This window comes from Anolis carolinensis, chromosome 4 (assembly GCF_035594765.1).
Source record: "Anolis carolinensis isolate JA03-04 chromosome 4, rAnoCar3.1.pri, whole genome shotgun sequence".
In the NCBI taxonomy this organism is placed as follows: domain Eukaryota; kingdom Metazoa; phylum Chordata; class Lepidosauria; order Squamata; family Dactyloidae; genus Anolis; species Anolis carolinensis.
Genome location: NC_085844.1, coordinates 11,990,728 through 12,012,818, shown reverse-complemented (window position 1 = coordinate 12,012,818; position 22,091 = coordinate 11,990,728). Strand labels below are relative to the sequence as shown.

At 38.7% G+C, this 22,091-nt stretch overlaps 1 protein-coding gene across 3 annotated transcripts in view; it reads left to right on the top strand.

Annotated features, from left to right (window-relative positions):
• Positions 1-22,091, top strand: part of khdrbs3 (KH RNA binding domain containing, signal transduction associated 3) — a 116,132-nt gene that overhangs the window by 48,920 nt on the left and 45,121 nt on the right. For 2 of the 3 annotated variants that reach the window (XM_062980002.1, XM_062980003.1), the window contains exons 3-4: positions 9,919-10,035; positions 20,366-20,512. In XM_062980002.1, coding sequence (XP_062836072.1) covers positions 9,919-10,035; positions 20,366-20,512 — 264 coding nt within the window. The remainder of the gene's footprint in view (positions 1-9,918; positions 10,036-20,365; positions 20,513-22,091) is intronic. The other variant, XM_062980004.1, reaches the window with a different exon arrangement.

Below are 22,091 nucleotides of genomic sequence, written 5' to 3'. Positions count from 1 at the left end.
TACAGTACTTGCATCGAGCCATTGCTAAATCAGCCCAGGTTTCAGAGGTTGATTTATTCACTAAAATTTCTAGACTTATAAATGAATATATAAGATCATCTTGTCCCAGCATCCTTATTCCCTCTAGTTCCTTTCCAACTTTCCTTTATGCATATTGTTTTCTCCTACCTTGCACTCACCAAAAAGAGCATTCCTGGATCTTTTGTAGCTCCCCTTCAACTTCTCCTCCACCATCCAATCCCCTCTTGACACGTATGCTTGCTTTTTCTTGTCTTTCCACAGGGCTCACTCTCTAGCTACTCTTCACTTCCTTGGAGTTCCTTCTTTCAAATCCAATGCCTGCTGTGCTCCCTTTTCACTCTTCTGTTTGGTTTTCCTGTCCATTGCTTGCTCTAGCTTCTAGGGTTTGTTCCCCAGACCTCTTCTTTTCCCCTATATTTTCATCCCACCTAAACTGATATAATTCTCATTCTGCAAAAAGACTTTTCCCTTCCCTGCCCCAACCTTATGTTGTGGATCTGCACCACGGGAACTTCATTAGCCAATAGGAGAAACTCATACATTTTTTCCAGAATGAGTGAAAGGGGTGTGCTTACTCTATTGTCAGCTGATAGTTCAGTCTTTCCTCACATTGAGGAGAGTGATTCATCCTTAAAATTTGTCCTCTTTGTCATTCTTGTGAATTATTGTTAGAGTGTCTTTAAAATCCTATGCCCAAATATCTCCATGCCAAAAAAGAGTCCTGCTGGATCAGATCAAAGGACTATTTCGTTAGACTCCTTGTTCCTATAGTGGCCAACCATGAAAGCAAGAGCTCTTTTTTATTTCACTGCCTCTGGTTTTTCAGTGGGATGCTGCTTCTTATTTTGGAGATTACTTAAATAGGTCACAATAACTTGTACCATTGATAGGCTTTCCTTCGTGAATTTGCAACATATTCTTTTAACACCATCTATGCATCACTTACTGATGTATTGTCCAGCTTTGTTGGATGACCTAGCTTCTAGTATTCTGAGTTGAGAAAAAGATCTGCTTCTTACACATTTTTCACATTGTGCTTGTATTTGTATTGTATTTGTCCTCATCATGGTCTCTCCACCCATATCTCACTTTTTTAGTCGCTTAAGTCAGGGGTCCTCAAACTTTTTAAGCCGAGGGCCAGTCCACAATCCTTCAGACTGTTGAGGGGCCGAATTATCATTTGAAAAAAATACAAACAAATTCCGATGCACACTGCATATGTCTTATTTGTAGTGCAAAAACAACAACAACAACAATGAAAGAACAATACAATATTTAAAAATAAATTTTTTTAACCAACATACATTTTTCAGGATTTCAATGGGAAGTGTGGTCCTGCTTCTGGCCAATGAGATAGTCAAGTTAATTAGGGTTGTTGTTGTTGTTGTTGTTGTTGTTATGTGCCTTCAAGTCATTTCAGACTTTGGGTGAGCCTAAGTCTAAAATTTATTTATTTATTTATTATTTACTGCATTTATTTACTACATTTGTATCACACCCTTCTCACCTCAAAGGGGACTCAGAGTGGCTTACAAATTATATGTGCATACAATATATTATATTATTAGCATAGCACAATATTAGCATTATATATTACTATATTGAACTATACCACTATAGTAAAGGTAAAGGAACTGGTGGTAGTTAAGGTAAAGAGTAAAGGTTTTCCCCTGACGTTAAGTCCAGTCATGTCTGACTCTGAGGGTTGGTGCTCATCTCCATTTCTAAGCCGAAGAGCCGGCGTTGTCCATAGACACCTCCAAGGTCATGTGGCCGTCATGACTGCATGGAGCACTGTTACCTTCCCACCGGAGATAGTCAAGTTAATTAGGGTTGTTGATCTCACATTTGCATGTTTTCCAACTGCTAGGTTGGCAGGAGATACCACTATACTGTAATTTTATTAGTAATATTATATGTAATATAGAATATATCATTAATATTATTATATGGTATTATTATTAGTGTTATATTGCATTACATTATAATATTATCATTATAATATTATTATATATTACATTATATATATATATATATTACATTATAATATTATTATCAATATTATATGTATATATAATATATTATATTATAAAACTGAGGGCGGGGGCCAGGTAAATGACCTCGGAGGGCCGCATCCGGCCCCCCGGGCCTTAGTTTGGGGACCCCTGGCTTAAGTATTCTTCTGGTCCAGTAATCTAGCAATTTGAGATGCATGCATTTGTTAATACTCATAAGGAAAGGGTTGGGAACTCTTTGCATGTTGCTGTACTACACATACTCTAAGCAGGCTACATTGATCTTGAGTCTGGTCCTTCATCTGTTTTTCACATGTTTCTACTGTAAGTATGGGCTTGTATTGACTGACACCTTGTCCTACTCATATCACAGCACATTTTTATTTTCTGGATGAGATGAAGGTTAGCTGCAGATAGTAGAGTTGCTGAAATACCTATTGTATTTAATTATATTCAGTTGTATTTAATTATATTCAGTTCCCTAATCCTCCTGAAATGGTGGAAGAGCTATTAATGTGACTCACCCTTGCAAACTGGTGGATACTACAGGATTCCTCAATGCTATCTTGATGATTTAGCCAGATGTCTTTCTGAATTATTTTGGATGTAGTTTTTTGAAACCAGGCTTAGTTACTTTGATAGGTGACACTTGTAAGAAAGATATTTATTTACTGTATTTCTGTCCTGCCCTTCTCACCCTGAAGGGGACTCAGGGCGGCTTATACTCAGAGATGGGGAGTATGGTATTGTTGATACATATTCTGAGACCTTTCAGCAGCTCTCAGTATCATTGATCATGATATGTTACTGGGATAAATCTGTGTTGCGATATACAATGATATATTGGTTCCACTCTCCTTTGCACAATTAGTGTTAAAATGACGTAGAAGGTAGTTTGCTTGATTCTATGTCATGTGAGCTATGTGTTCCACAGGGATCCATTTTTAACATATAAGAAAGTTCTGAGCAAAATCATCTGGGGATTTGAAGGAGGAGCTGTTATCTAGCTACTAACAATACCTGGCTCCTATTTCTCTATGCTTCAGTAAGGTGATGAAAATGTTGAACCAATAACAATCATAACAAGTTCATAATGATCTGGATGAAGATTTTTTTTAAAGCTGAAGCTGAATCATAACAGTTTGGAGGCCCAATAGTTTGGTGCTACTTTTGTGGATTGGAAGGATGAGCAGTTCTAGATGTGACATTGCATTCCCGACAAACATGAAGTGCATAGTGCCACACCTCTCGATCAGTACTTTGCTTGCGGCACAGGTTGATTTGTTGGGCAAGAGTGTTCTTGTACTGAAATGGTGCTGGTGATTACTGGTTAGACTCCTGCAATACATTGTACATAGGTCTGTTTGACAAGGAATGAATTTAACAGGTAAAATTGTATTACCTCAATTCAGAAGGAGCCCATTCTACAGGGATCTACTTATCTGTCAAGATGAATGCTAGTCATTGTCTTTGGTGCTAAATAATGTTTTCTCTTAATTGTCCATGTCTGCATTGGCCAGGTTTGTAAATGGAGCAGAGATCTGAAAGTACTAGTCTTTCCTGAGATAACGAACTTGTTGTGGTTCAGTCTGATGATGATGAACGGGGATTTGGGGAACAGCCGTTCATTCCAGGAAGTGTGGAGTTTGTCTCAGGGAATGTTGTTGACTCAGGAAGGCAGGTGGATTCGGGAGCTGAGGATGGCTTGGGAAAACAGACTGAAGGGAATGTGGAAAGTTCTCAGTCGAGCAAAGATAAGGATGACCTTCTACAGGAGTCTGAAAATTGTCAACAGGGCTCAGATGATAGTGAGGGGGATGAATGCTTGTTAGACAGAGATTCCAGATTAAAGTTGAGATTAGACCTCCGTCGCAGTGTGAGAATTGCAGGCAGATGCAGAGAAACAAGAGTGCACAGTAATGTGTTTATGTCTTGCAAGGAGGGTTAAAAGAGATGTAATTTGGGAAAGATTCCAGTCACAGCAACCTCGGTTTTAGAGAATCAACTCTTGCCTTGTTTTGGATTCAAGCCTCGTCTCGTGCCTAGAATCTGTGTTTGGATTACTTTTGAAGCTCCTGTATTCATGTTACCTTGGATTTACTGTGCTAATTTTGGGATTTTGGACTAATATCTACGAAATCATTGAACTATGTTTAAGGATTGCACTTGCAGTTGGTTTTTACTTATTTTTCTGCTTTTTAATAAGTTTTCCTATTTTTCTTCAATAAACTGAAAAGACTCAAGCCTGCTGTGGTGGAGTTTGTGTGTTGGAGCAAGGTGAACCAGTGCTGAGGTGCGACAGTACTTTAGAATGATTCTAGGAATTAAGTCTACAGTACCTGCAGATATTTTTCTTTGCTACCTTCTTCAATCCATTCACTTTCCCTCTCCCACTAATATCTACACATATCAGTCACTCTTAAAGACTTGGTGTTGAAAACAGGATACCATCTTCAGTGCATGGTATTTCTTAATCTTTTAAACCTGATAAACTTCTCCCTCTAGCTATTGGTGTACAAGTAACAATTTGAAGTGGCTACTGCTAATCCTGTAATGACCGCTGAGAGGCTTCAAGACTTGTTTCCTTGGCAATCTCAGAGGAAAAATAAGAGCACCAAAGCAATCCCCCCACTTTGAGTTAGCGGTAAGAAAGATAGGGCCTCTATTCAGGGGCCCAGGTGTTGAGTGATCTATGAGAAAATGTATTTTTTTATAGTTGCTGACTTTTAAGCATGTTGGCAGTTTAGAAATAAATTCTATGGTCCTTAGCAATCATGAGTCATGACATGGCTATATGCCTAACAAAGGTCCTTATTTCTGTATGCATTGCTACCAGCAGGCTCTGGGAAAGGAAGGTTTTACATGGATCCAGAAGGATTTGTAGAGGTGAAAATATTTCTAAATAGATGATTTTGAAAAGAAAGTGTTTTCTATTAGTCTGTTTTGATGAGACCATCACTAGTTTGAGTGCCATAAGTAGTCATTTCTGGATTTCCTTGCATTTGAACATGAATTTGGGTGTGGGAAATGGGTAAAATAACTTAATTTCATGTTTTTGAAAAGAATTCCTTGTCTCCCCCGGACCTTCATTCTGTTATTGATGAGTTTAGGATATCTTTAGGAGAGAAAGACTCCTCTCCAAGCAGTCATTTAGTAACAATCGGTATAAGCTGCCTACTTTTGAAAAAAATTGGCTTGTTTTGGAAACAAGGATTGGTGATAAAGCTTAAGTTGAAACAGGTTTCCCCTTGGTAACTCTTTCAGGAGTAAATTTCCCTTTCTGGGGTACATTTCTCTCACTTCCTGTTATCTTGCCCCTGTTCTTAACTTTGAATCATTTGTAAGTCAGATGTTTGTAAACCCAAATGTTTTGATACCATAAACATGAGAAAATCTCCTGACTTGAAATATATAGTATCTGAGAAATATGCGAAGTATCTGAGTAGTATTATAGAAGCACAGATTCACTACAGTAGTCAGCTGCAAAGGGGCAAAATGGCTTGGATTGACTTTCTTTTTGCCATGATAATATGGAGTGCTATTTATCAGTTCCCTAATTCATATAGATGTTGACATAATAAAATGGTTATAACCAGAATCTGAAAGAGCATTTTGGAGCTATTAACATTACTGTTCCATTGTGCAGATATAGTATACATTATTCAAACAGGGTTACAACTTTCCCAATTTCTCAATTGTGGAAATGGAAACTTTGTACACAGCATATGTCCTCTTTATGGATGTACTGTATTACTCTCTTCTGATAATCTTCTACTCCTTCCTTTGAATAGGAATGGAACAAGAAAGCACCATACTTCTGTTTTGGCTTCATGTTTGGTTCTGTTGTCTTCATTTTGTGTCAGAAATGGGTGGCATGTACATCTCTGTGGTTTCAGACTTAGTTTCTCAATCCCTGACCATGATCTTTGCTGGAGCCGGGTAATGGGAGCTGAAGTCTGATATATCTAGAAATTATCTTCTAGCTTTGTCTTATACCCCATTCCCATTTAAAAGAAAAGACAAGAAACAACAACAACCTGGTATCTGGTCAGCTTGTATTTGCATGATTTGTGCTAGTGAGGACTGAATTTCTTTGAATATAAACTTCAGCATTTAGGATACAGATTTTTTCTTAAGAAGGAGGTAGTGTACTGTAGTTTGATCTCATAAGGAAACATATTAAACTTTCCAATGACAACAACATATAAACACTACCACTTTTTTAAGGGATAGAGTCTCAATTTCAGGTCACTTGGTGATACTCTTTAGATGATGGCCACACTAAACAAGACATGCGATTCCATGTTTAGGATGTTTTTCTGAGTTTCTAAAAGAATGTAGAAGAACCTTGGGCTGGCAAACCTGTTCAATATTTACAAGATTGTGAGTTGGATCTAATGATCTCGTCATTTTTGGTTCATGTTTAAGGTTATTAATGACTGAAAATTAGCCCCAAACCCTACGTAGCAGGACCTCAGAGTGGAGGTTTTCAGGATGGAGAGGATCAGGCTACTGGGAAAGGATTGCTGCAGAACTTTCTCAGTCTCACTAGCCATTGAGACCAGCATTGTTGGCATCCAGCTGCCCATTTCAGAACACCACGCAACCAGTGAGCCCTATCATCATCATTTCCCAGCCCTTCAATTTGCAGCACCTCACAAACCCTTCAGCTGGGACACTGCTGACTAATTTGTTGGACATTATGTTGTAGGAACACCCTTCCCCTCAGGTTTTCCTGATTTCCATGGGCAGCTTTGCAAATCTCTTAAATTGTACAGCACTGCTTTTTCTTTTTTGTTCTCATTTCTAAAAGCAGTATGACAGAACCAAAAACATTCATGCTGCTCATTTCAAAAGAATAAAAAATGTGCTGGTATCTCACCAAGCATGGGTGGAAGGGAGGACTTAGTGGAGAATTTTATTCACTACTAGCTGTGCCCTGTCATGCATTGGTGTGGCCAATTGGAATTGCACTGAATAACCTCATTGCTTCTAAGCCTGGGCGCTTTCTATATAGGGGCCTCCTTGCTTGGGCTGGTTGAATGGGACGGAGTGGCCTGATGGCCTCCAAACCTGGGGTTTTACATCTAGGGGAAATTTTGGTTGGGCAGGTTGAAGAGGAGTGAATAGTCTTGCTGCTTGGAAGCCTGGCTGCTTTCCACCTTGTGGAATTGTTGGTTGGCCAGGTCAAATAGCAATGAATAGTCTGAGTGCAGCAAATATGAATGTTGCAATTAGTTACCTTGATTAGCATTGAATGGCCTTGCAGCTTAGAGGCCTGGCTGTTTCCTGGTTTCTTTTGTTGGGAGGTGTTAGCTGGGTCTGATTGTTTCCTGTCTGGATTTCCCATGTCTTCTGTGTGTTGTTTTGTATTTAGTGTCCTGATTTTAGAGATTATATTGTTCTGTTTTCTTATTAGATCACAGTAATTATTACATACCGTGTTTCCCCGAAAATAAGACAGTGTCTTATATTAATTTTTGCTGCCAAAGCTGCTCTAGGTCTTATTTTCAGGGGATGTCTTATTTTTACATGAAGAAGAATTCACATTTATTGTTGAAGAAAAAAAATGAACATTTATTATATACTGTACAGTAGTTGTCATCACAAACCAGCATAACCAGACAAACTGTGAATCCTATCAAGAATTTCTTGTTACTACCATTATTTCCATGTACAACACGCTATGGTACATACATTTACCGATCCTGCATGCTCTGGTGTTCTGTTTGGCGGACATGCTTCCAAACAAAAACTTTGCCAGGTCTTACTTTCGGGGGAGGCCTTATTTTAGGGGAAACGGTAATATATACAGCAATGTTATGTAGTAATTACTGTACAGTAGAGTCTCACTTATCCAACACTCGCTTATCCAACGTTCTGGATTATCCAACGCATTTTTGTAGTCAATGTTTTCAATACATCGTGATATTTTGGTGCTAAATTCGTAAATACAGTAATTACTACATAGCATTACTGCGTATTAAACTACTTTTTCTGCCAAATTTATTGTCTAACATGATATTTTGGTGCTTAACTTGTAAAATCATAACCTAATTTGATGTTTAATAGGCTTTTCCTTAATGCCTCCTTATTATCCAACATATTCGCTTATCCAACATTCTGCCGGCCCGTTTATGTTGGATAAGTGAGACTCTACTGTATTTACAAATTTAGCTCCAAAATATTGCAGCATTTACTATAAAAACATTGACTACCGAAAGGCAGACTGCCTTGGGTAATGGAGAACATTGGATAAGTGAAGCTTGGATAAGTGAGACTGCTGTATTGTCTGTTTAGAGCCCAAGTGTGAATGTTGCCATTGGCGAGCTTGATTAGCACTGAATGGCCTCGCAGCTTAAGTGCCTGGCTGCTTGTTGCCTGTGAAGCTGTTTATTATTGTTGTTGTGGTTATTATTATTATTATAATTGAGGGGCCAATGGAGGCAAAGAGGAGGAGAAACTAAGTAATTGAGGAAGAACTCTTCCTCCCTCTTGGGGGGTATGCTGGCAAGCGGCGCTTTCACTGTCTTTCCTCTCTCTGGCAGGGAAAAGCTGCAGAGGCCAAAAGTGGCGAAGAAAAGGTGAGGGCCAGTGGTTGACTATTTCCCTCCATGTCATTCAGCCTGGCGGCTTTTGCGCTCCCTTCTCTCCCTCCAAGTTTAGCAAGGGCCGGAGTTTATGAGGGGATCTTTTGGAAGGGCTGTCCCCTCCCTCCTTCCGTGGACCTCGAGGGCCGGCCTTTCAAACGCACTTTGCTGTTGAACTGTGATGTCCCCTCCTCAGAGGGTGCAACAGTGCTTTCTCCACTGTGGTTTTCTTCCTGGCGGGGAAAAGGTGGGAAGAACCGGCGAAGGCCGCTGGTGGACTCTTTCCTGACACGTGTTGTGAAGATGGTGCTGGCGGGAAAAGGGGAGTGCGTGGGAGTGACCGTTGAGGGGAGGGGTTGGGGAGTGTGTTGGGCGCGTGGCGGTTCGTGTCTGGCGCATGCACAAAGTGTTCTTTCCTGTTTTTTGGGTTTTGTGGCTCCTGGTTCGGGTCCAGATGTTTAATTTTTTTGTGCAGCAAGGCTGCTGGATTCCGCTGCCAAATTTCATGTTTCTGGGACGTGTAGTTTTGTTGTTTTTTCTTAGGCCGAAATTCCATTACCCTTTTATATATATAGATTTTGTGATTCTGTCGTGATGTGGGCAACATTAGAAGAAGCTGGACTCCTATTCTGGGAGTAGAATAAAATGGCTTGGATCCTGAAAACTGGATAGAAGAAAACTTACATTAGGGAGAAAAGTCTCGAATGGTTGGAAACATCTTATGGAAACTCAGAAGTCCTCTGCTTACTCTTATGAAAAGCCCTTTAATAATTGGGGGAAGGGGGGGGGGGAAACCTAGGATCAGTAGAGAAAAGCCCATTCCACGAGCTTCCTTCCACTTAGAGTAGTTGAGATCCAGTCCTTGGTTCGTCTTCCCATTCCAATGCATGAAGCAAATTGATGTGAATTAACCAATTTTATCTAAAGCAGGGTTATGATTTATATGAATATCATATTCCTTTATCTTCATGTATCTTTCTTTTTTATTTCTATGTATTCTGCTTTTAAGCAGCTTTCTGCTGTTTCCAAACTTTTTTTGAATGCACATTTATTTCTTGCTGTGGTATAAGCAAAGAAATTGTGGTAACTTATTTCCTGTATCTGTTTTCCTTCCTCTCCTTTTCAGTGGCTATAACATTTACAACCCAATACACTTCTTTACTTTCAGAAACGGCCAAATGCTGTTTTCAGCAACATTTTTCATACCTAGCAAGAATGTTAAGTCACTTGCACTGCTCCTCAGCACAATGGTTAGTTTTTATTCCCTTTTTCTTGCTTGTTTTGTCTTTCAGTTCAACTTTGTGGGAAAACTTTTGGGCCCACGTGGCAATTCTCTGAAGCGCTTGCAAGAAGAGACATTGACAAAAATGTCAATATTGGGAAAAGGATCCATGAGGGACAAAGCAAAGGTAAATCTGTGAGCTGAAGATCATTAGTGTGCACTGTACTGCTGTGTGTGTCATTCTTCACTGATCCAAGTGTGGTTTGGGGAGAATCAAAGTAAACACAAATCAAGTTGTATATCTTACCCTGTCTAAATTTATGTTCTGCTTGCCTGCTGGACCTCTTCCTATAGTGTATTCCTGTCTTCAAAGGGAATCCCCAGTGTTTAGGTGTTCTTTATAGTCACTGACTATAACACAATAGGGAAATGAGCTACTGACTAGAACATAATAATTTCCAAGAAGAGCAGCTAGCCTTTCTTCTCCCCCACTCTCTGCTAATATCTGAGAACTTGAAAGATAAGATCCTGTATCAGAGGAAAAATGAAATATCTCAATTTCTCTGTTCTTCTCAGATAAGCTACCAAAAACCTGTTGAAAACCCCATATTCTTACTTTTCTATTAAAGTCAAGTTCTCTTTATGTGCAGGTAGCTCATTTGAGTCTAAGCAAAACGGTGTAAGTTTTGTTAAAGCAAATAATTGCAACAGATCTTTAAATTGATAGGCACTACATTTCAGTGGTTTGACCTGGTAAATGTTACAAGATTTGTTTTGTTAAATCAGGATAAAGTTGCATGAAAATTCTCTGAATTCTCTGGAAGTTTGCAGGATTCACAATGCTACAATATTTTTATTTTCTTTTATTCATTAGTTCCTATCTTTCATCATAAATGTCCTGAAAAGCTGGGATATTTTTTTTTTGAAAAAGACAATTACCCTTTTTGTTTGTAGGCCACAGTCATTACATTTCAGTCTGTATGAAACACTTTACAATATGAATAGTATGGTTAATTGTAGATTGTAAAATCATATCAAATATCATTTTGAAGTATAAAATTTTAAATACAGGTCAATATGACCCATACATGGGACTTGAGTAATGACTGCAAGTAATCTCACCATTGAAATTCCAATTGAGAAGAATAATCGAGTTGTGGGATTTCCCCAACATTTGTGCTATCCTTCAGGATTTCACATTGGATTCTTGAAAACACTGCATAGCAATATGGCAAAATACTTTCCTCAGCCTCTTAGCTGGAAATTGAGTTGATCAGCCTGCCTTTGTAATGTTGCTCGTCAAACAGTTCAGACAATTCTAAAGCGATTTCTCATTCTCTCCTGTACTGTATGCTTGAATGAATCAATAACATTGTCCTCCAGGTTTGACCCCGATACTTACTTATGCTATCCCTCGTTGTCTGAATATGATGACCCTTTAAGTGTGTCTTGGCAGTGGATATGTAGATGGCTGTGGAGACCTGTTCTTTACCCACATATTCTTCTGCAGTGAAGACATCGGTTTCAAGGTGGAAGGCGGTTCCGGTCAGAGTTATCTTGACACACCTTCCTCTTGGCACGTTTCTCCCTTTCGCTCTCCATTCGTGCCTCTTCTAATATTGCAGCACTGCTGGTCACATCTGACCTCCAGCTAGAGCACTCAAAGACCTGGGCATCCCAGTTCTCAGTGTCTATGCCACAGTTTTTAAGATTGGCTTTAAGCCAATCTTTAAATCTCTTTTCCTGTCCACCAATATTCTGTTTTCCTTTCTTGAGTTGGGAGTATAGTAACTGCTTTGGAGGTGGTGATCAGGCCTTCGGACAACATGGGCAGCTCAACGGAGTTGATGGCGTAGGAACAACACTTCATTGTTGGTGGTCTTTGCTTTTTCCAGCACATAGACATTTTTCCGCCTGTCTTCCCAAGAGATTTGCAGGATTTTTCAGAGGCAACGCTTGATGAAATCGTTTCAGGAGTTGAGTGTAACGTCTGAAGACAGTCCACGTTTTGCAGGCATATAGCAGGGTTAGTAGGGCAGTAGCACCTTGGTATCCCTACGGATGTCCCAGTCCTCAAACAATCTCTGCTTCATTCAGAAAAATGCTGCACTTGAAGAGCTCAGGCAGTGTTGTATTTCAGTGTCAATGTTGTCTTTTGTGGAGAGGTGGCTACCAAGGTAGTGGAAATGGTCAACATTTCCTAACATTACACCATTAAGCTGTATTTCTGATATTGCAGAGGGATTGTCTAGGCTGCTGGAAGAGCACTTTGGTTTTCTCGATGTTCATTGAGAGGCCAAGCTTCTCATATCCTGCAATGGTGTTTAGAGTGGCTTGTAGATCTTCTTCTGAATTCACACAGACTATGTTATCATCGGCATATTGGAGTTCTATAACGGATGTTGTTGTGACCTTGGTTTTGGCTTTTACTCTGCTGAGGTTAGTTAGCTTGCCATCTGTCTGATAGATGATTTCCACTCTGGTGCTTCCCATCAGTAAGATGAAGTATCAAAGCGATGAAGATGGAAAACAAGGTTGGGGCAATAACACATCCCTGTTTGACACCTGATTCCAACTTAAATGGGTCACTTTGGGAACAATTGCTCCCAAAATCCCCAATATCAGTAGTATTGTAACTCTGGTTTCATTTATCTACCTCTGACAAAATTTGGCATTTCTAAGTCCCCCAGCATGGCTGTATAGCAGGGATCCCCAAGCTAAGGCCTGCAACTCGAATCTGTTCCCCCTGCCCCCAAGGCAATTTTTCTACCCCCGCCCCTTCTCTTGCAGCCACCTGGACCCTTGCCATAGGGAAAGGGAAAAAAAAGGAAGGAAGGGAAGAGCCACAAAGAGAGCCATGGGACATTGTGAGGTAGGCCCCTCTTAGAGCCCCCTACTTTTCCTCAGTTAACAGCTGCCTATACAACAGCAGCAGCAGTGATAGCTGGCTATGCATACCCATCTTATAGAAGTCGTTGTCAATTTGTATCTCTAGGAAACAAGGATTTCAAGGAAAAAAAACATTGACATACTTGCAACTGGCAATGATAAATATTGAACTGGACATTGAGTATCTCATCAGCCAAATGTAGGCTCACACTTCCCATTGAAATTGTTAAGTTTATGTTGGTTAAAATGTTCTTTATTTTCAATATTGTATTGGTTTTTCATGTTTTTGCACTACAAATAAGATATATGCAGTCTGCCTAAGAATTGGTTCATGTTTTGTTTTTTTTTCAAAATCTAATCTGACGCTCAGCAATTACGGTCCATTATCCAGCCCTCTTCTTAAAAAGTTTGAAGCCCCCTGCTCTATGTGTTCTTGGTCCAGAATTCCTCAATTTATAAGGGTTCACTTGCAACATTCACACTTGCCTCAAGCAGACAAGAGTTCTTTCTCCCACTCTGGACATTCCACTTGCCTAATTACCAACAGATCTCACAACCTCTGAAGATGCCTGCCATAGATATGGGTGAAATGTCAGGAGAGAATGCTTCTGGAACATGGCCATACAGTCCTGGAAAACAGCCCCTGAAAACTCACAGCAACCCAGGGTTCTCTATTATCTGCAGTTTTACATAGCCAAACTAAAAGTCCAGGAATGTATCTCCTGCAGATATTGGGATTTTATTGAGTCTAGAAATGCCAAATTTTGCTAGAGGTAGATAAAGAGAACCATGCTTACCAGTCATACAGGGATCATATTGTACTTACACTGCTGTAGCTAATGATTTAAACATATGCCAATAAGACCAGTTTCCTCCAATTTCAAAGACTTAGGCCCCTTCTACGCTGTCGTATAAAATCCGGATTATCTGCTTTCAACTCGATTATATGGCAAGGTAGACTCATATAATCCAGTTCAAAGCAGATAATGTGGATAATCTGCTTTGATAATCTGTTTTATATGGCAGTGTAGAAGGGGCCTTAGTGACTTGCGTACAAAACAAGGTTCTCCATATTGAACCAGGCCAGTTTAGATAATATTTTTCCAGGTTCACTTAAGATGATTGAATTGATGTAGAAGTGGGCTGTAGCTGTGTATAGGCTAACGAATTGTATCCTATTATCTTTTTCTGTTGATGGAATAGCTCTCATCACTGTAGTAGAGAAGGGAGTGATCTACCTTAATCATCCTGTATGGACTCAGTGTTCGTTAGAAGAAAGGATTAAATACAGGAAGTATGTTCTTGCATGTAACGAGGAGTAAATATGCCTAATTACAAATGTTAATGAACATTCAGGAAATGACTAGTCAGTATATAACCTAACAAGAGAGAGCCTGGAATTACTTTATACTGCAATAAAGGAATTTTGATGAGAAATATAAATGCTGAAAAGATGACCAGAGTGTGCTGCTCCATGCTAATTTGTTTTAAAGGATATAAGTACCCAGTCTGGCATTACTACAAAGAAATAACAACACACCTTTTCCAGGCTGTGTCCATGGAAATCGTAGCCATGAAGACTGGCTCTAATGATGCAGCAGACATCTGCTACAGAGACTGAGAACCAGTGCCGCTGGGCATGGGGTTAACTCTAAAGTTTGAATGTGTTTAAAAAATAAAATTGCCAAAAGTTAAGAGTTGAACATCAAACTGCATTATGTGTCCCAGTGCCATCTTCAGATGTGTTCACTTTTTGCTTACTTTGGTTTCACATTATAGACAGAAGTCTTGCTTCTTCTTGACAATGGCAGGTTTGGTGAGGTTCTCAGAATGCTAAATTCTGCAGATCAGTTGTCATAAGTCTCATGGATATCTCCGAATCAAAAATAGATACACACAAGTAGATGTGTAAGCTGTAGTACGTTGTCATTAAAGGATTGTTGTTGCTTTTTGTTATGGTTGTAGTTTTCTTTCAAGACAAGTTCTACAAACTACAAAGCCTAGGATTCCATAGGATTGGAACCATGACATTTAAACCAGTTTTTTGTTGTTGGACAGTTATATTAATGTGAATCAATCATGCAGTTTTCTTGGCAAGATTTGTTCAGAGCAGATTTTCTTTAGCCTTGGTTTAAGTTCTTGATGGTCTTAAATCCAACTGTTTTTATGCTTACAATAGAAAAGATTCTCACTGAGTTGGTTGAAACAATGTTCATTTCTTGGATGCCAAACATCCTGTTACAAGTTATGGTTGGAATTTCTCACTTAGATTGCTTGACATGTCAACTCAAATGCTGCTCAATGATTTTATACAACTATCTCTGATCACAGAGTTGTTGTATGTCTTTCGGGCTGTGTGGCCATGTTCCAGAAGCATTCTCTCCTGACGTTTTGCCCACATCTATGGCAGGCATCCTCAGAGGTTGTGAGGTATGGAGAAAACTAAGCAAAGAGGTTAATATATATCTGTAGAAAGTCTAGGGTGAGAGAGGTCAGTGTGAATGTTGTGTAATCACTTTAATTAGCATTGAAAAGCTTATCTGCTGTCTTCTTCCTGCCTCTGGGGCATCCTTTGTTTAGAGTCGTTAACTGCCCATGGTTGATTCATGTCTGGAAATCCTCTGTTTTCAGAGTATTGCTTTTTATTTACTGTTCTGATTTTTGAGTTTTTTTAATACTGGTAGCCAGATTTTGTTCATTTTCATGGTTTCTTCCTTTCTGTTGAAGTTGTCCACATGCTTGTGGATTTCAATGGCTTCTCTGTGTAGTCTGACATGATAGTTGTTAGAATGGTCCAGCATTTTTGATCTCTGATCACTTCTAGTGTATGGGAACGCCTCTTTTAAATATATACTTAATCATCACAGTTTAGTGTGACTTAATTATATTTTCATATTAGTTTTGGTCTTTGAAACCTATATCCTGCTTTCAGATGATCTTGCCTGTCATAACTTGTGTTGAGGACGAAGGGGAAGGGTTTCCCCCACATCTGAGCCAGGAGCAAACATAGATCAGCAGCATAAGCAGCCTGATACTGAGGAACCCATCTCTGTAGAGCAGGAGCAGCATCCCCAAGGAGATAGGGATACAGAGTCAGGGCAGGATCAGGGGCTTCAGGAAAAAAACCAGGAACTAAGTATTCCATCTAGGCTGAAATAAAAACTTATGTCATTCAACTGAGGAGATCCAGTTAGTTGGCTGAGAGAAGGGCCAACATGTGGGATCACTTGGGAAGGAGGCATAAGTAGCTGGAGGCTGGACCAGTTAGGTTGCTTGAAGCAATGGTGGTGAAATTGTTACAGCCTGAATTGTTACAGTTGGTGAACCTTGACTTTGGTGTATGGAATATATTTTGGCTTGCAGTCTTGGTGTTTGTGAGATTACTTGGCTTTGAACATTTTGGACAAGATTTTGGACTACTCTTGTGTCTCTCCTTTATTTTGGTTGACTGCTGTGGGTGACCTCGGACTGCTTTGGACCATGATACACTATGCAGCTGTTTAACAGTAATTTGGTGGACAGGACTCTGACACTGCCTATCATTTTCCATCTCTCAGAGCTTTGTGTTTGGTTTTAAATTATTCAGTAGATTGGGTATTGCTTCCCAAGGGAGATTATTAGAGTCTAACAGATCTCACCATTAAGAAGGATTTTGTGATTGCTGGCTTAGATTTCTCCATCAAAATTTCTTTCTTGCTATTTCTATCCATTCTGCCTCTGGACCTCCCTAAATTACTCATGAGTAACAAATTATCCCCACCTTTCAAAGAGCTACTTCATCACATGCAAGTAAAGCAATGTGATGCTAACATTCTTGAATACAAACCTTAAGCCCAAGTGTTTTTAAGCTCTACAAATAGAGGAAGAAAAAGAAAACAACAGCTAAAAGGGTAATATTGAGGGAGGCTTTAATTTATATATATGTTGCCGTTTTTATTACCAGTTTTGACAAGTTTCAGACAGCTTATTATGATGTGTTAATTCCCCCTGCTCTGAATTTTCTAATCAGCTAATCAGATTGCTTTGCTTTTCCATCCAATTTAGGCAGCCAGAATGCTCTAAATTTTACAACAAAAAGATTAGTGGCAATAAGTTAGTACTGATTGTCATTTCTAAGTAATGCATAATTACAACATACCAAGAGAAAGTGCAAAAGCTTTTTAAAAGTCAGTCAGACTTCTATTTGTGGACCTTTTTTTGGAAAGAGTGGTGCTAGCATCCGAGTATTCTTAACACTTGCTAATTAAAATGAGAAACATTGTCAAAGTATTTTAGCATGACGTAGGAGGAGTTCAAAACAAATTATGTGCTTGCTTAGATAGTGAGATGTTGAATAGCCAACCACAGGTTATAATCAGCTGTGCTTTGTAAAACCGGAAACATATTGTGCACAGGGCCATAGCAAGAGCTGTACTCTTAACATATTCTAGTAATCTCATTCCCTTCATTCCCTTTCTTTTCTAAGTATCTGTTTTACATTAGAAGAGGGGCAGGTCCGACTGTAATAATAATAAGAAGAATAAGAAAACTTTATTTATATACCGGCCTATCTCCCGGATGGGACTCAGGACGGTTTCCAATCATAAAAACAACACATACATTACATAGCAACATAATAACACATTATTAAGCAAAGTAAAACAATACAATTATATAGCAATAAATAACACTGTATTCTGATATTGAATAATAAGAAAACTACCATAGTAGCCATGTATAAGTCAACCACATGTATAAATCAAGGGCAGATTTTTGGACCAAAATCATGTATTTTTATATTATCCATTGGTATGTTGGCACCAACTCTGCGGGGGCGGGGGGTACCTTTGTCTGCCAACACCACTTAACTCGCTCAAGCATTCAAAAGGACCAGAAGTGCCCTTTAGCTGAGAAAATAGAAAGCATCTGTGCTTCTTTTAAGTTCTTTGGGAATTAACTACATTTTCACCTTTTGCTACTCTAATAGGAGGATGGTTTCTTTTTGTATAAAAGTTAATTTACAGTTCTCACATTAAGCCATGGATAAGTCAACACAGATTTTTTTGGGTGAGATTTTTTTGACAAAAATGTTGAGACTTACGCATGTGTGTATATAGGATAATTCCTCTTTCAGTGGTAAGTTCAGTAAGTGCAATGACAAAACAAATGAGATATGGGCTCAAAAAGGACTCCCCCTTCGTTAATATGTAGTGTACTTGTAAGAAGGTGAAACATTGCTAATCTAAGATCTCAAAAACATAGCCGCGTTAGTCAGTGGTATCAGTGTGTGAAGGGACCTTCTCCAATTTATGACTCACTGAGATAACAAAGTTGGTAGCATAAGCTTTTGTAGACTCTTTTTCCTGATGTGTGGACTTGTCTAAAATGTGTATGTTAATTCTCCCAAAATTAATCAATGAAACATACATGTTATAGAACAGTAGCTCCCAACCTTTGGACCTCCAGGTGTTTTGTACTTCAACTCCCAGAAATCCCAGCCAGCTTACCAGCTGTTAGGAACTGTGGGAGCTGAAGTCCAAACACCTGGAGGCCCAAGGTTGGGAACCACTGTGTTAGAGTCATCTGAGACCGGTGGCCAGTAACACTCATAGGTGATTGGAAATTTGGTGATGGTCATTAAAATTATATTTCCAGTTGGATGGGAAAATCCAGCTTGAGAGAGTGCTACACACTATGGATGCATAATGGTTATGTGCTTTCAAGTCAGCTGTTGATTTGAAAGACCTAACCTTATAGGGTTTTCTTAGCCAAGGAATACTCAGAGGTGGTTATTCCCCTAAAATACAGTCTTCAGTACCTGATATTCATGGGTTTCTCCCATCAAGGTTCTAATCAGTGCTGATCCTGTTTTGTTCATTAAATAAGACAGGGTCTTTAAGTTATAAGACTGCATTAGGTAGATGATGCTATGCCCAAATTAGGGAATCCTCATGCCTTAGATACACATCTCTTGTATTTGATTAGAGTCGGCCATCTTGATAAACATGTTTTACAGAAAAATAGCATTTGGAAAATGTAAGGAAATCTAGTATTAATATTGCTTATATTGTTTCAGTAATGCTCATATAATAAATATATCTGTATATAATTCCATGTGTCATTATTTCAGTTCAGATAAAATAAAATAATCAATTAGAATAAAGTTTGTGACCTGTTTCAGTAATCTGGAAGTTAGCCAATATCATCTCTGTCTACTTAAATTTAGCTTGGGCCCTGTTGTGTACTTAATATTTCTGAGAGGCTTGCTTCACTTGGTGTGGAATTAGGCTTTATATCATATTTCAAAGTTTTGAGACTACCTTGTTATTTGAAACATTTTAGTTGGACAAGGCTCCCATTGTGTCCTTTGTACACAGTTAATGGTGAAAAGGTCATATCTTAAATATAATACTTCATATAAGATTCCATTAGTTGTTTTAAACATAAATGCAGATGTCTGTGTACTTTTGTGAATTCAGTGTAATGTGTGAAGTGGCCTTTGACATGACTTTCTCTGCATGTAGAAATAGTCAGCGTTTTAAAGAGTTTTTAAGAGGTTGAAAGAGAGGTTAGAACATAATCTGTCATTTTATTTATAATTATCCCTTTTCCCAAGACAGAATACATTTAAAAGGACACACAGGCTCTAATGCCAACATATACACCTCAAGTCAAAATCTAGTGGCAGCATCAAAAAGTGACCAAGATCCTTTACATTTCTCAAAAAGCATGAACATAATCCCAGCATAGTTAAACCTGATCCCACAGTCACACAAGAGGCAGCATGACCTTCAGTCTACCCATTCAGCATTACTTGGTTAACTTCCAACTCAGCAGTCAAAACTGAGGGAAAGGGCGCTATGTGTGCTTGAGGAGTGGTTGGCAGTGTGAGAGATTGCACTTCATCAACTCTGATAAAGGACTACTATTTGCAGAATGACATCTACCATGTCTTTGGGCATATTAGGAACAAAGGAAGATGCCATGTACAAGTTAGTGGCTCATCAGGTTTATTATCTGCAAAAGGGCAGCTCTCCAGAATGTCAGACTATAGTCTTTCCCAACCATAAGTAGAGACAGCGTGAATCTTGTGTTGAAAGTATGATTCTCCCACATTTGTAGGTCCCATTCATGGGGAAAAAGCAGGATAAATGTAAATAAATAGTAATAATTTGCAGATTTCGTTATTTGTGGGTTTGATATGCTATATCACTTGGAATCCGTAGGTGCTCCAGTGGAAGTTGCCAATAAGGTTGTGCTGGAAGACTTATAGATTTCTAAAGAGAACGCCCTTAGGAATCCTAGGTCCTCCAACACAATTATCTGGTCCATTTCTAGTGAAAGTTCACCATAGAGTTGCACAGGAGAACCTAGTGATTACTAGAGAAGTGTTCTTTCAGGTTAAAAAATAGTGTTTTGTATTCACATCTTTCCCACATTCACAGGGATCCTGTGTCCCCAACCCCAGCAGTGTATATTGCAATTTCTTGATCAAACCGTGAAGTGTGAAGCCTCATGCATATTTATTTCCTCCTTCATTTTATAATAAATGAGAAGTCTACATAATAGAAACTTTATATTCCCCCTTGTTATGTGTCCCCACCCCAGTCCATATGTTGATTCTGTATATAACTTTTTTGTTTTCCCAGGAAGAAGAGTTGAGGAAAAGTGGAGAAGCAAAGTATTTCCATCTAAATGATGACTTGCATGTCTTAATTGAAGTGTTCGCCCCACCAGCAGAAGCATATGCCAGGATGGGACATGCACTGGAAGAAATTAAAAAGTTCCTTATCCCTGTAAGTGGATGCTTTGGCCTTCTAAAGGTATTAGCTATCACATATCTAAACAGGCTTAGAGCTTTGAAAGCACTAATGAAAAGGACCCAGGAAAATTTGAAACCTTCCTTGAATGTGTCAGAGTTGCATTTCCTATAGAATCATAGAATCATAGAATCATAGAATAGTAGAGTTGGAAGAGACCTCAAGGGCCATCTAGTCCAACCCCCCGCTAAGAAGCAGGAAATCGCATTCAAAGCACCCCCGACAGATGGCCATCCAGCCTCTGCTTAAAAGCCTCCAAAGAAGGAGCCTCCAAAGAAGGAGCCTATAGTTACTAGATGTGTAGGCAATGGGATTTGGAGAGCTGTAGTGAAAAACCTACATTTCCCAAACCTTCCCCATACCAATGACTTACCTTAATCTTGTAGATTGCATAATATTACAGTTCAGTACAAGTTGGGCATCCTTTATCCAGAATTTCAAAATCCAAAATTCTCCCAAGGATGCTGACATGGCATCTTTGCTTTCTGATAGTTCAGTGTACAAAAGCTTTGTTTCATGCACAAATTATTTACATTATTTTATAAAATTATTTCAAGGCAATGTGTATAGGGTGTGAAGAATAAATGATTTTCATATTTAGACTAGGGCCCCATTTTCAAGATGTGTCATTGTATGCATATATATGCCAATACAGATATTCCAAAATCTAAAAAACATCCAAAATAGTTCTGGCCCTAAGCATTTGTATAAGGGACACTTAACCTGTATTCATCAGTAGCAAATAAAGAGTTATTTCTGCTGTTTTAAATTTTTTGAAATACGTTCTGTCATTATTGAAATATTTAGAAATAATTCTATACTATATTCTCCATCCCCAATATAACTCTTTAACAGTTTGAATTGAGAATAGAATCTTTACTGGAGAAAATCAAATATGTTCTATTCACTTGATTAATGGACTGGTTAATATCAGAAGACCAGTCATTGCTATCATTTTGGATAAAATTTTATTTAGTCGGAGAAGCCACCACATAAAGGAAGCTTAGGAGTAAGGGGAAAGGAGCTGTATTGGGCTCTGTCATTCCTGCTAACTCTTTTAAAGCACCATCTAACTCAATTACAGAATCCCCTGAAATAGAAATTCAACTCTGAAGGGCTAACATTAACTCACTTATCTATTTTTATGTCCGAGATGAGGAACAGCTTGTCCCCTTTGAACATGCAAGAGTATTAGGCTCTTTGAAGTCCCCCATACTGTTATTTGAGAGACCCTTTGGAACTGTGAAATAAATGTGTTTTGAATTTTGTAAGAAACTTTGTGAGGAGTATAAAAGTTTGCTGACTATTTAGAACTGGGAGCTTATGCCTGGGATTTTTTATTAGTATTCTCCAATCTCAAAACATCAGTTCAGAGACTAGAAAGAAGTGAATTAAAGATATCATTTGCATTAAATATCCCTGTTCATTTTGGGGTTCTATCTATTATAGATAATAAGTAACTATTATTTTACACTGGGCTCTTACTGTCTAAATAAGACTTTAAAGTTTAGCCCTAAGGAGGTCTAAAGTAAACTTAAATATATAAAAATACACA